Raw genomic sequence first — 13,123 nt, forward strand, 5'->3', positions numbered from 1 at the left:
ATCGCTCCGCTCACAATCAGCGGAGATTGGCGGGATCGGCGTATAACATGCACCCACGATTTTCCCCTGATTTTAAGGGGAAAAAAGTGTGTGTTATACGCCGATAAATATGGTATTCAAAGTAAAACTAAAACTCATTTTATTGTTTGTAAGGCAGGATTTTGACCCCTGTAAGGTTTATTGTTGCCATCTGTATCCAATTAGGCAGATTTCCCTTCACTTCATGTCCCATAGCCAAAACAGGAAGTGAGAGAAAATTCCTTCAAAGTGAGGGAATGCCTAGTTGTCACTGGGGTCACCAGGGCTAGTGTCTAGAGTTGCCACCTCATCCCTTTAAACCCAAACACCTTTGAATTACACAGGTTCTGAGGCTAATTAAATGCAGGAAAGGCTCCAAGTGAGTTTAATTACCACCTTAATCAGCCACAGAACCTGTGAGATTAATATGTGTTCGGGTTTAAAGGGATGAGGTGGCAACCATACTAGTGTCCCCGCTGGAAAATATCCCCACTATTCCTGTTCTGGGGACAACCCAAAATTTGGGATTTTTTATTTCCTTTCAATGATATTGGTAAACAGGACAAATAGAGACTTTGAATACCCCTAATGGAGGCACACACAGCAATAAAAATCTGACTGGTGTTCAGGAGGTTCTGTCCCCTGTGAGGTGTTCTCCAGAATCCAGTTGCAGTGGACAGTACAGAACAAGTTAAAGCAGAACTTAACCCTAAACAGTAAGTTCCGCCTTTAGAAACCCTCCTTCCTCTAAAAATATTGGAGATTCATTTTTATTTTTTTGTTGGACGGGGTGGAGGAGTAGGTACCTAGTTTGGCAGGTACTCACTCCCATTTCCACTTGAAATACTTGGGCTCCCTCCCCTCTCTGCCTCTTTGGACACGACACAGGTCCCACAAGGCTGTGGGGCCATTCACAAAGTGCAGCGCGATTTGCGAATGTACAATGGGAAGCTGGCGTAAAGCCTCAAGGAGTCACACACATGCACTGCACATGCTGGTGTTGGGGAACCGAAGACCTTCGTAGAACCTGCTCAGGCGAGCTGAATCCCTGGACAGGCAAGTGTCCTTATTTTAAAAGGCAGCAGCTACAAATACTGACTTTTATTTTTTCTAGAGACTGAAGAACCTTTTTGGTAACCTGCAGTGAACACAGGGGCGACTTTAGTAAATCACTTTATCATACTGTCATGAATTTCCCGGGACATTCCCGGGATTTAGCCCCCTTTCCTGGATTTAGCCATTCCCGGGAAATGTCCCGGGAAATTCTAATTTTACCACTTTTTTTTTTTCCGCCACCGCCCGCTGCTAGAGGTCTGTGGCCAACGGAGACAATGTCTCCACCGGCCGCCATTTTCCTGGAGGCCAAATTACTATTTAGTAATGGCCGGGTGACTGCCAATAGAATTTGAGCTGTGGCACCGCCCACCTCCCGCCCCGCTGCGACCTGATGTGTGAAGGGGTGGGGGTGGACGGCGTCGCAGCTTAATTGTTATTGGCAGCCACCTGGCTATTTTGTCCCATTCTGCACTACTGGGAATGCCTGACTCCATTGGGGGATGCCTGGTGTAAAGACAGGACTCTGCTGGCAGTGCCTGATGTAAGGGGGGACTCCGCTGCAATGCCTGATGTAAGGGGGGACTCCGCTGCAATGTCTGATGTAAGGGGGGACTCCTCTGCAATGTCTGATGTAAGGGGGGACTCCTCTGCAATGTCTGATGTAAGGGGGACTCCGCTGCAATGTCTGATGTAAGGTGGACTCCGCTGCAATGCCTGACGTAAGGGGGGATTCCGCTGCAATGCCTAATGTAAGGGGGACTCCGCTGCAATGCCTGATGTAAGGGGGACTCCGCTGCAATGCCTGATGTAAGGGGGACTCCGCTGCAATGTCTGATGTAAGGGGGGACTCCGCTGCAATGTCTGATGTAAGGGGGGACTCTGCTGCAATGCCTGATGTAAGGGGGACTCTGCTGCAATGCCTGATGTAAGGGGGACTTCGCTGCAATGTCTGATGTAAGGGGGGACTCCGCTGCAATGTCTGATGTAAGGGGGGATTCCGCTGAAATGTCTGATGTAAGGGGGACTCCGCTGCAATGTCTGATGTAAGGGGGGACTCCGCTGGCAATGTCTGATGTAAGGGGGGACTCCGCTGCAATGCCTGATGTAAGGGAGGACTCTGCTGGCAATGCCTGATGTAAGGGAGGAGTCAGCTGGAAATGCCTGATGTAAGGGAGGACTCCGCTGGGGACACCTGATGGCATCTGGTGGCAGGCGACATGGCAGGTGACACGCTCAGGGTTCCCACTGATTCTGCATTATGGTGAGTTAAATAATTTCATTCTATATTACAATGTAATTATAGAAATAATGCACTTCAATCATCCTGACACCATAACAACCATGGTGCCGGGATGATTGAAGCGTCAACACCAGGTGTTTGGAGTATCTTTATCTGCTGATTTGTTAAACTTTCTGGAATACACATATTTCTATTGTTGTGTAGGATCTGGGCCTGCTGTCACTCCATCCCTCTTTCTTTCTCTCTTTTTGTTTCTCTCTTTCTTTTTGTTTCTCTCTTTCTTTCTTTCTTTCTTTCTTTCTTTCTTTCTTTCTTTCTTTCTTTCTTTCTTCTCCCTCCATCCCTCATTCATCTCATACCACACCCCCTTCTGAGCCACGGCCATTTAAGACACGCCCACTATTCCGTGCAAGCCACGCCCATTTCTCGCCACGTACAGTATGCCCCGCCTACAACCGAATGCCACGCACCCTAATTATAGCAGGCTCCGCCTACATGCAAAGAAGTGTCCCGAATTTTTTTTTTGCAATGTTGGCAACTATGCTTGATTGGTTTTCTTGTTTCCCAGAAATGTTGTTTATTTTGTGTCTGGAACAACTTTTACAATTTTTTTTGCATACATGTTAAAATCTGCATTTTATTTTATTTTATTTTTTATACAGAACTACTTGAAACCTCCAAACAATTATGCATTATCTGAAAGCAGAGGTCCTGTAAAATAAAATGATAAGCAACTTTTTTATCAAATCTATATTTTTTTCAAAAAAATACATTAAATTTATTTTAGTGCACACAAACACAATTTAATACCCATTTATCTTTGTAAAATATAAGAAATGAGTTGACAGATAACAAATATGCCAAGTCTGAAAATTGAGCATGCCTACTACTGTACCCAAAATGGTCCATTGACAATGCTTTAAAACTTTTACAGGATATTATTTCAAAGCTAACAGCAAATGATGGCTGTTCAATTATTACTCTCAGTCTGGTGTTTTCAGTGATAACCAACGTGTAGTGAAATCACCCTAGGTGCATTTGCATTTGCATGTGTGTGCAGAGCTACAGTTTGCTTTAAAATTTATTTTTATTTATTTTATGCTAAATTAGATTAACATTTTTTTCCATTTAACTTCATTGTTATCACAAATTGCTAACAAGCATTGTTATGCATTGGGCAAGTGACAGGTTCCCTTTATGGAGACAGCAGGGGTCTATTAGACTCTTAATGTCTCCCTCTGCTCTCCACTCCAATTGGTCAAACACAGGACTGCAGCACCTTCACGGTCCTATAAAAATGGTCAAGCAGCTCTGCCGCCACCCAGATCACTCCTGGATAGCTGGGACTCTTGGGAGTTGGCTGAACAAAATGGTAACAAGCTCATGGTTGCTTTCAGTCTGTTTTAATACCGTGAGTTCCAGCATGTTTATAAGTGGCCTTGGGATATCAAGTGGTTAAACAGAATCTATGATAAAATTATGTGAATTACCATTCCTAACTTGCTTTTCAGGGATAAGTTCACCTTTAGTAACATGTTACTATGGACCAGTCCTCGCCAGGAATCTGAATGAATGAACTACAAGTCCAATCTGCCACTGCAGCAGAGGGCTTGTAGTTCTCAATGAACTACCAGTGTGCTAATCTGCGGGCATTTTGTTACCGACACTTTCTGCAGCAGAGTAACTGTGTGTCCATCTGCAGAAGCCTAACATTGCACCCATGATCCACTGATTGCGGGTGTAATGCTCTTCAGGCTTAATTGTAAAAAATATTTTTTAAGGTGCTTATCCATGAAAGGTGCAGAGCAAACCAAAAGGGTTCACTGTAATGTAGACGTATGCAGATGCTTATGCTCTTTATAACCATTAAGAGTGAATGCAAAGACCTTTAATAGCTCACAGGAATATGGATCCTTCATCTGTGTCGGGCTGGATTGGTCCAGTGCTGTTATGTGAACAAGTCACATGCTTCTCCATACATGGAAGTACTGGGTATTTCCTTTGGCTAAATAGAGTGGCAGGTATGAAGGAAAGGTAAGTATATGCTGCTGGGAATGGGGGCAGGTAGGGGTAAAGCTAATGTGCTGGGTTTACAATTATACAGCTTTTGATATTAAAATCAGGGTTAATATTTGCATACTGTAAATGTAAAAAAAAAACTACTATATATTCACTTGCCGACCAGCAACATACCTGTAAGTAGTTATACCGGGATGATGCCTGCAAGTATCACCCTGGTACAGTTTTATAGAGCTGGCAGTCAGCTCTCTAGTTAAAGCAATCTTAGCGGCTAACTAGCTGCTGGATTGCTTTTACAAGCAGAAGAAGGGCACCCCCCTCCTTTGGCAGCTTGCCCGGGCTTTCCCATCCCACCGCTGGCTGATCAGACAGCTGAACAAAGCTGGGATCGGCTTTGATCTGTTCTTCGCTATGGTAACCTGGAAGCGATGACCTGACATCACTTCCGGTTTACCCAGATGTCAACGGCGCCATTTTTTAAAAATGTAAACAGTCAAAAACACTGATCTTGGTGTTTTCAATGTTTTTAAGGGTAAAGGAGGGATTTGGGGTCTTATAGACCCCAGATCTCTACATAAGTACCTGTCACATGCTTATTGCTGTCACAAGGATGTTTACAGCAATAAAACTGATAACAATGAAAAATTAAAGCGACAGTGTAAAAAAAAATTAATAGTTAAAAATAAAGTACCCCAGTCCCCTGTGCTTGCGTGCAAAGCTGAACATACGTGTCAGTCCTGCACGCACACAAACAGCGATCGTCCTACACATGTGAGGTATTACCACAAACATCAGACCATGGTCAGTAATTTTAGCACCAGAACTCCTCTGTAAATCTAAAGGGGTAACCTGTAAAGGCTTTTAAAGCATCGCCTATGTATAATAAAATTGATGTTGTTTGTCGCCGTTGCAAGGGCGTGCACAATTTTAAAGCATCACATGTTTGGTATTTATTTACTCAGCATGACATCATCTTTTATATTTTATTTAAAAAACTGGGGTATGTATTTTTGCATAAAAAATGTAAAGTGTATCTTTTTCCAAAAAATTGTGTTTGAAAAACCGCTGCGCACATACCGTGTAACATAAAAAAACTTGCAAAAACCCACTTTTTTTTCTGTAGGGGCTCTGCTTTAAAAATATATATGATGTTTGGGGGTTCTAAGTAATTTTCTAGCAAAAAATACTGATTGTTACATGTAAACAAAAAGTGCCAGAAAAGACCTTGAGCTCAAGTGGCTATATATCATTTTTTATAAGATAATGATCTCTAATGTCGCGCATTTTTCAGTTAGCCCGTTAACAGTAGTAATGTGATCCTGAAATTGAGATACTGGTTTTCACTCTCGGTTTCAATTTTATTTGACATGCCAGCTTGAGTGTAACAATGTGAGCAAAGAACAGACTGCTGTGCATAGTCAGAGATGGCCAGTGGGAGGGAGGTAACTTTTTGCATTGTGATAGAATTAGGAGGGGCTCTCTTTAACAGCAGGGTCTGGGTAAAGATCTTGCATAGCACAGCTCTCAGTCACAGCCAGAGCACACACTACTTCACCAGCCTCAGCAACAAGGAGTTCACTTGTGGTCGCCAAGCCTGCAATAATGCCAACTGACTTCAATGGGTACTGGAAAATGATGAGCAATGAGAATTTTGAGGAGTATCTGAAGGCACTGGGTAAGTCTGGATTGACGTCAGGTGTCTTGGCAGATTTTCCACTCCCTGGAATGCACTTTGGGGTTTTTGCTAGAGTTTCTGTGGATCAGCACACCGCCTCATTAAGCATTTCACAATATAGACTATTAAATATTCTCATATTTAACGTACAGAATATGTACATATGTCTAAGTTTTCTTTTCTTAATCAAAAACTGGAACTTCTATTCCTCCCACCAGTTTCATTTGCTTCCTCACTCTTGCAGGATAATCATACAGGTTTTGGCAGCACTTTGTGTGCCTTTTTTTTTGGCCTGCCTTTACCGCAGAAAAATCAACAGCTGTATCAGCCTCCATTGTCAGGAAAGCTAGGGGATATTTTTATTGTATGAATTTATAAAGATGGTCACAGCTGCTGCATATGATAATACAAGCTAAGCATCTAACGGTCATAAATATACATTTATTTCTTATGGGTTTTTCTAGGTATGCATACTTGCATTGTATATGTTTATATGTGTGTTTTGAGCATGCATTGGTTATACATACCTAATATGTGTGCATTGGTTAGAACAGCATCAGTATTTATAAACCTGTTTTCTTCTGTTATTAAAATATAGCTCATCAGTCTTTTGTGCAATGGACAAAGGCAATACATTGTGTACACTAAAGCTTTTGTTGTCATTTTCCTGTCCCACACTGTCCAATGAACATGCTGGGATTACAGGTAAGGGCAGGCATTTTATGGGTACATTTAGGCTCCTGCAGATATGCCACCCAATCCACTTGGTTGTGGTCAAATCTCAGAATGTTTATTTATGGGCAAAAGCCATTGCTGGAAGAACCAATGGATTTCCCTGGCAGATCGCTATTGTTTTCTCTAGGATAAGCTATTTTTGGGCTTGTGCTGCCCCCCTTTTCTTCCATTGGCAGAACATTGCACTTTTAGTAATCTGAGTGTGTGTATTAATGTAAAGATTTGTCAACAGTCAAGTTGTACATGTATGATTGATTGCCATTGGATGTCCATGGCAGTTTTTTCAACCAGGGTGCCTTAAGGTTTCTTCAGGGGTGCCTTGGCAAAATGCCTAAAAATTGACCCCAAATTGTATACAAAGCCACTTGCCTGCATATCATCCTTGTTTAACCCTCCCTTGCCTCTCCGCATCAGCTTTGGGGTCTTATTAGCTAAGTGATAGAGAAAAATCTGAGGAACAAGAGAAACATTAAAATACTAGTCAGTACCAGTTTGCAAAAGTGTGCAAAAGTGTATTTGCTTTGAAGAATAGATCACCTTTAACATTGGGTGTCCTATGAGTATTGATGTTGCTGCTTTATGTAAAACTATCAGAATAGTTTTTACATTTTAAAATGGGGTGTCTCAAGACTGTCCATAGTTTTGGATGGTGCCTCGAGATTGTCCATAAATTTAAAGAGTGCCTTGACTGAAAAAAGGTTGGGAGACACTGGTCTAGGGGCACCTGGACATAAACTAAAATCTAATCATAAATGTAATTAGGTGATGAGTCTACCATACAAGAAAGTCTGTTGGATATCATATTTTAAATGCGTGCTTGATACCTATGGGCACCTGTAGATATGACTAAAATAACTTATAGATGAAAATATGTGATATGTTTGCCCTACAAGAATGGAATCTAATTATTTGAAAAAGTGTAATTGGACTGGATGTCCTTCTCTTCATTCATCCCTTAATAGTGCATTATGAGCAATCCAACCCATACCTGTCTATGACATTTTTCCGAACTTAACTCTCATTGTCACCTACAAAGTGTAGTGATATATGGGGGGTTTCTGGGGAAAAGATGAAGAACTTTAATATTTGAATGGTAATAAACTATCCCTTACTTTACAGGACAATCCAAGCATGCCATTCATGCTGCTGGAGATGTGCCATTTTTCTCCTAATGAACAATACCCACCCTTATATTTTTGTGTCTGTTAGATGCCACTTTTACAACATTTTATTTCTTCAGAGTTCAAATGGTCCTAGTTTGTTCAATTCCAGTCTGTTAAAAGATAATACTGGTATCCTGTCCAATAAATGTGTGACCCTGAGAAATTTGGAGGAATATTGCATCAAAGGCGTCTTATCAAACAAAGGCACTTAGCAGCTGTGTAATGACATCACTGCTTCACAACCTCTTGTACGCTCCATTCAATATATCAGTATAATGTCTCTTTATGCCCTGAGAGTAGTGACAGTCTCAGTATTCCAGAACGCCACATATTTTAAGCGATCAATATAACACAGACAGGTTTATGAAACTTGTGATCTGCATTGGTGTGTGGTATGCATGCACAGTAGAGTTGTCTTTGTTCGTACCAACCCAAAACCTATGACCTTACAACCCAGGCCCATAAACATTTCTATGCAGTAAAAAAAAAAAAAAATGATATAGCTGAAAAAGATCATAGATGCAAATTTTTTTTTTTTTTTTAATGAAAAAATGCTTGATAAAGTTACATGTGGCTTGAACATAATATAACTGTATAGGACCATCCAATTGTATGGCTATACCTCAGAATACAATAAAATACAAATGTGCTCATACAATTACAAAATAAAACCACACCTACTGTAAATGTTCATACATCTACCTCTATACAAACTGAAATAAACAGGTAATTATTAAAATGCATCACTGTCCAGTATGAATACCAAGAGGGAGCTGAAACATGTTCAAGTGAAATTACCGTAGTATCGATAAATCAAGATGTCAATTAATTCTAAACAAAATACGACCACTTGGAGTACTTTTTGAACCTTTTTGGATGGTTAAATTGAAAAACAAGGTGTGGGGCATTATCATACACATTAAGGCCACACATTCATTTTTAAAGGGCTGTAAATACAATAAAACACACAGAAAATTGGGAAGGAACCTTTTTTTATTTAATTTTTTTTATTTATTTATTTTTTGTATGCCCCACATAACAGTGCATATGCATTGATGTACATTTACAAGATTTTAGTTTCAGTGGCACTGCTGCATGGTTCATGTATTCCTAAACATGTGATTTGCCTCTTAAGATTTCAGTCTGTTCATCATTTCCAGTCAAATTAGATTAAAATGCAATTGAACACCACCATTTTTTTTCCCTTGGATTTTTTTTTAAATAAAAGATTTAAGATAAAAAAAAAACAGATGCATGAACAATTTAGGGAAATGAATCTGAGATCTGATAAAACACAATTCAGAATGAGGATAAATATTGATTAGAATTTGGGGATTATTTATAAAGAAATATTGAGCAAAGATAATGTTTTTTAAAAGTAAGAGAAGTGTGGTGGTGTGGTCAGGTTTAATTTTTGGAAAAAATAACAATTTGTTTGCCATGGACACAGATTTTTATGTCTTTGAAAATAGCTCAGTAAGTCCTTGGGAAGGGGGATGATTGTTGTTTGGACTGATTTTAAAATGTAAGCATATTTTCAATGTGCACAGTGGAAAGTCAAAAATTTTTCCATTGCCACAAGATAACTGATGTTATTTTGCAGTGAAAAGTTAACCTCCCCCACACATGGATGGACATGGAGTAGTGGATATATTATGCTATCAGTTCATCTGTTTTGTCCTTTGTGCACTATGGATTCTGAACATGTTAAAGTTTAATCCTGTCTGCTCAGTGTCAGTGAAGTTTTTTTCCTTTTTCACATTGTATAAGCCATTGCTTCATGTCTCTCCAGGGAACTCGCCTACAGATCTAGTTGGAGCACATCTTGCCATCAAAGTAGTAGCTACTTCATTATTTACACACTTATTGTACGTGCAGGAACGCTTCTCTCATCCAGCATTCATACATGATGTCCTAATAAAAGAATAAAAAGGCTGTTGTCATTGCAGACCTTCTTCCTTCTAAGAATACTAGTTACCTGGCTGTCTATGGCTTCAGTACTTTTCTGACCAGAACAAGCAAGAAAAGTCAGGACAAAAAATACAGAAGCCATTATCAAAGCCAGACAACTAGTGTTTCTCAAGGAGAGCTCCGCAATTACAAAACACATTTTCCTCAATAAGGGGACCCTGAAAGCAGATAATTACTGCCAAACAGAGGATATCATGGTGCATGCAGCACTGCATGCCCATCCATTAATGTCATAAAAGTCACTAAATGCAAACAATGCTTGGTAAACGTACATTTATTTTTCAACTTCTCGATTTCCCTGAGGTAGAGGTGATGTAGCCCTGGCCTCACAAATACACCCTGGGTAGGCGACATCATTCACCAGTACCATCTTGGGAAATCTCACCTGTTCTTGTGCGTGTTCCATATGAGATCTGGCATATGCTTCATGCATGATCTGGGGCAGCTTGCTATTAGCAACAAGTCATTCCATTCTATGCAAGGCACATTTGCCAGATCTTGTGCAGCGCATGCAGTGTACAAGATCTGATGCAACTTGTTATTGTTCCATAACAAAACAAAAAAACGCCACAAATGATAAAGCTAATACCTAGGCTACTGCATACCTTTTATTAAAAATGAAACCTATACTCATACATAAAACATGCCGGTGATAATATCCCCAAACCCCATAGGTCACCTCCCTCTCCTTCTTTGTCCCCCCCCCCAGAACCCACACCCACCTTACTCTCCTCCAGTTACCCAACTACTAGCCCTGTAATCCTGGTAATGGCTGGAGTCCCTCTGGGTAAAAGCTGTGGAAAATCCCTGCCTATGAATGTCCCTAGCTGTGCTGCACAAGTCCATCTTTATCAGTGTGTAACTTCTGCCGCTTGAACAAGGTGCAGCCTGCTTTAGTAGAAATAACTAGATAATGCAATGGCTGTTCAACCTCAAGTATACAGCTGGGTATCACTGAAGGATGAAAATATTAGGCACAGACAAGTATGCATGTGTCAGATAACCATAAACTGGATCCAGATGTTTGTTATTTCAAGCTGAAGGAAAAACCTTCTCCTAACTAGTGAACTGGGTCCAACCTGCTTAGATTGGATCACCAGACCTCTATTATTCAAGCAATTCATATAACCTTCAGTGACACTAGGGGAGATTCCCCACAAAGCCTGTCAAACCATGCCATGCATGTGTATATATAGCAACCACCGGTATATATATATATGTGTGTGTGTCTGTGTGTATAAAATATTATATATATATATATATATATATATATATATATATATATATATATATATATATATATATTATTCCATTAAATTAAGTCTTTCAGACCTTGTTCCATAACATGCCATCTTAGATTAGACTTCGTACCATGCATGCACAGGATTAGTACTAACTATATTGGTAGGCTGGCACAGAACAAGGAAGATCTGCCCACAGATGATGATGAAAATGGAGGCCCAGAATATGAGGAGGAAGACTGGTGCATTAGCGCAGGGCCACACAGTCAAGGTGGTGACAAGCAGTTATTTCTAAATGTGTTTACTTACATATTTACAATATAGTAATGGTGCTATTATCAAAGGGGAGAAGCCATCCTGTCAGGTGATAAAAAAATAAAGACTAATGCCCTTGCAGTGTAAGAGCCTTTATACTTACCTCTCTGAGTATGTTCAGCATTTGACACTTCCAGAGTGTTGGATGCCTGTGTCCTAGGGTTGCCACCTGTCCGGGATTCACCCGGACGGTTCGGGTTTGGCATCATGCGTCCAGGTTTCAGACTGCCTGAAACCCGGACACATTAGTCAGACTGAACTATAGTTTCCCAGCAGCGTTGCTGGCTCCAGTTGTCTAAGCTGAGAGTGTCTTTTACACTCTCTATCATGCTGCCCAAAGCCAGCACTAACAATCCCCCCACATACAGACGGGAGAGGAGAGAGGGCTCGATCTGCACCCCTTCCTCCCACCCCTATCCCTCTGTGTCTGCCCACACTCCAATCCCCGGCACTGTGCCTCAGAAAAGGAAAGTGTGGGCTGGAAATTTTAAGTCCAGCAGCCTCAGATACATCTGGATGAGAGGTGCTGACTGCCAAGGGGTGAGTGAGCTCACCATCTATCCCTGTCTGTGACTGAAGTATCCCCCATCTCTCTCCTGCCTCTGAGGGAGTACACTAAGGTAAATCAGAGTTCTCAGAGCACCCCTTACATCAGAGCTCCCCTTTACACCAGAGGCCACAGTGTTTCCCCTTACATCAGAATCCTCTCCGTACATCAGAGTTCTCAGTGTTCCCCCTTAAATCAGGGTTCCCAGAGCATCCCTTATGTTAGAGTCCCCAGAGTTCTCCCTTACATCAGAGTCTGCAGAGTCCCCCCTTACAGGTAAAGGGAACTCTGCAAGTTCATATGTAAAAGGGGAACTCTGTGGACTCTGATGTAAAGGGGGACTCTTGTTATTAACTTCATATGATTAGAAATTTTATTTAATAGCAAAATATATGTATAGTTTATACTACAAAAAAAAAAATTCTGAGCGCCGCTAAAGTGTTCGGGTTTGATTTGAAGAAAAGGTGGCAACCCTACTGTGTTCCCAAACACACGGTGGTTCCAATCTCCAACCATTATATCACTACTGAGTTCTGTACTGATGTAGAGGTCACAGGATGAAATCATGACATGGGGTGAGGGACACAGCCATTCGACACTCCCAGAAATGTCAAGTGCTGATCAATCTGACAGAGACTGGAGTGGAAGGGGAGGTAAGACATATGGGCCGCTGGAGAGGCAAGTATAACTGTGTGTAGACGCAGGGAGTTTCCATCACTCAACAGGGATGCTTTCATGAGCTAAATCCAGTTTTCAAGATCAAGCACAATCAGTATTGATTTGTATTATTTTAAAGTCATTTGTTGATCGTTTTCAATAGTTGGCACAGTAGCTATTTTTTTCCTACTAGACAGTAATTCTTTATACTAAATTATTACTTGTGCTGTTATAAATTCTCAAGGACTGTCTACAGAAAATCATTGGTCATTTCGTAACTCAAATAGGGCAATATTATTTTTGCTCACTGAATACCCAAAGAATATTGGTTAAGTCTTCATAAAACCAGCCTAAAATACTAGATATCCTTAACCATAACAGCAGGAAATTCAGGCTCACCTGAGGCTTGCCACAAACAATAGATGTTGGTTGAATTTTTCAGATGAGTATTGTTGTTCATAGCACTGGGAACATGCAAACCTAACT

At 40.8% G+C, this 13,123-nt stretch overlaps 1 protein-coding gene across 1 annotated transcript in view; it reads left to right on the forward strand.

Annotated features, from left to right (window-relative positions):
• Positions 1–5,796: 5,796 nt before the first annotated feature.
• Positions 5,797–13,123, forward strand: part of LOC141139503 (retinol-binding protein 1) — a 75,820-nt gene continuing 68,493 nt past the window's right edge. The window contains exon 1 of the mRNA XM_073625691.1: positions 5,797–6,008. Coding sequence (XP_073481792.1) covers positions 5,936–6,008 — 73 coding nt within the window. The 5' untranslated portion in view covers positions 5,797–5,935. The remainder of the gene's footprint in view (positions 6,009–13,123) is intronic.

The sequence above is a fragment of the Aquarana catesbeiana genome, linkage group LG04 (assembly GCF_042186555.1).
Source record: "Aquarana catesbeiana isolate 2022-GZ linkage group LG04, ASM4218655v1, whole genome shotgun sequence".
Lineage (NCBI taxonomy): Eukaryota > Metazoa > Chordata > Amphibia > Anura > Ranidae > Aquarana > Aquarana catesbeiana.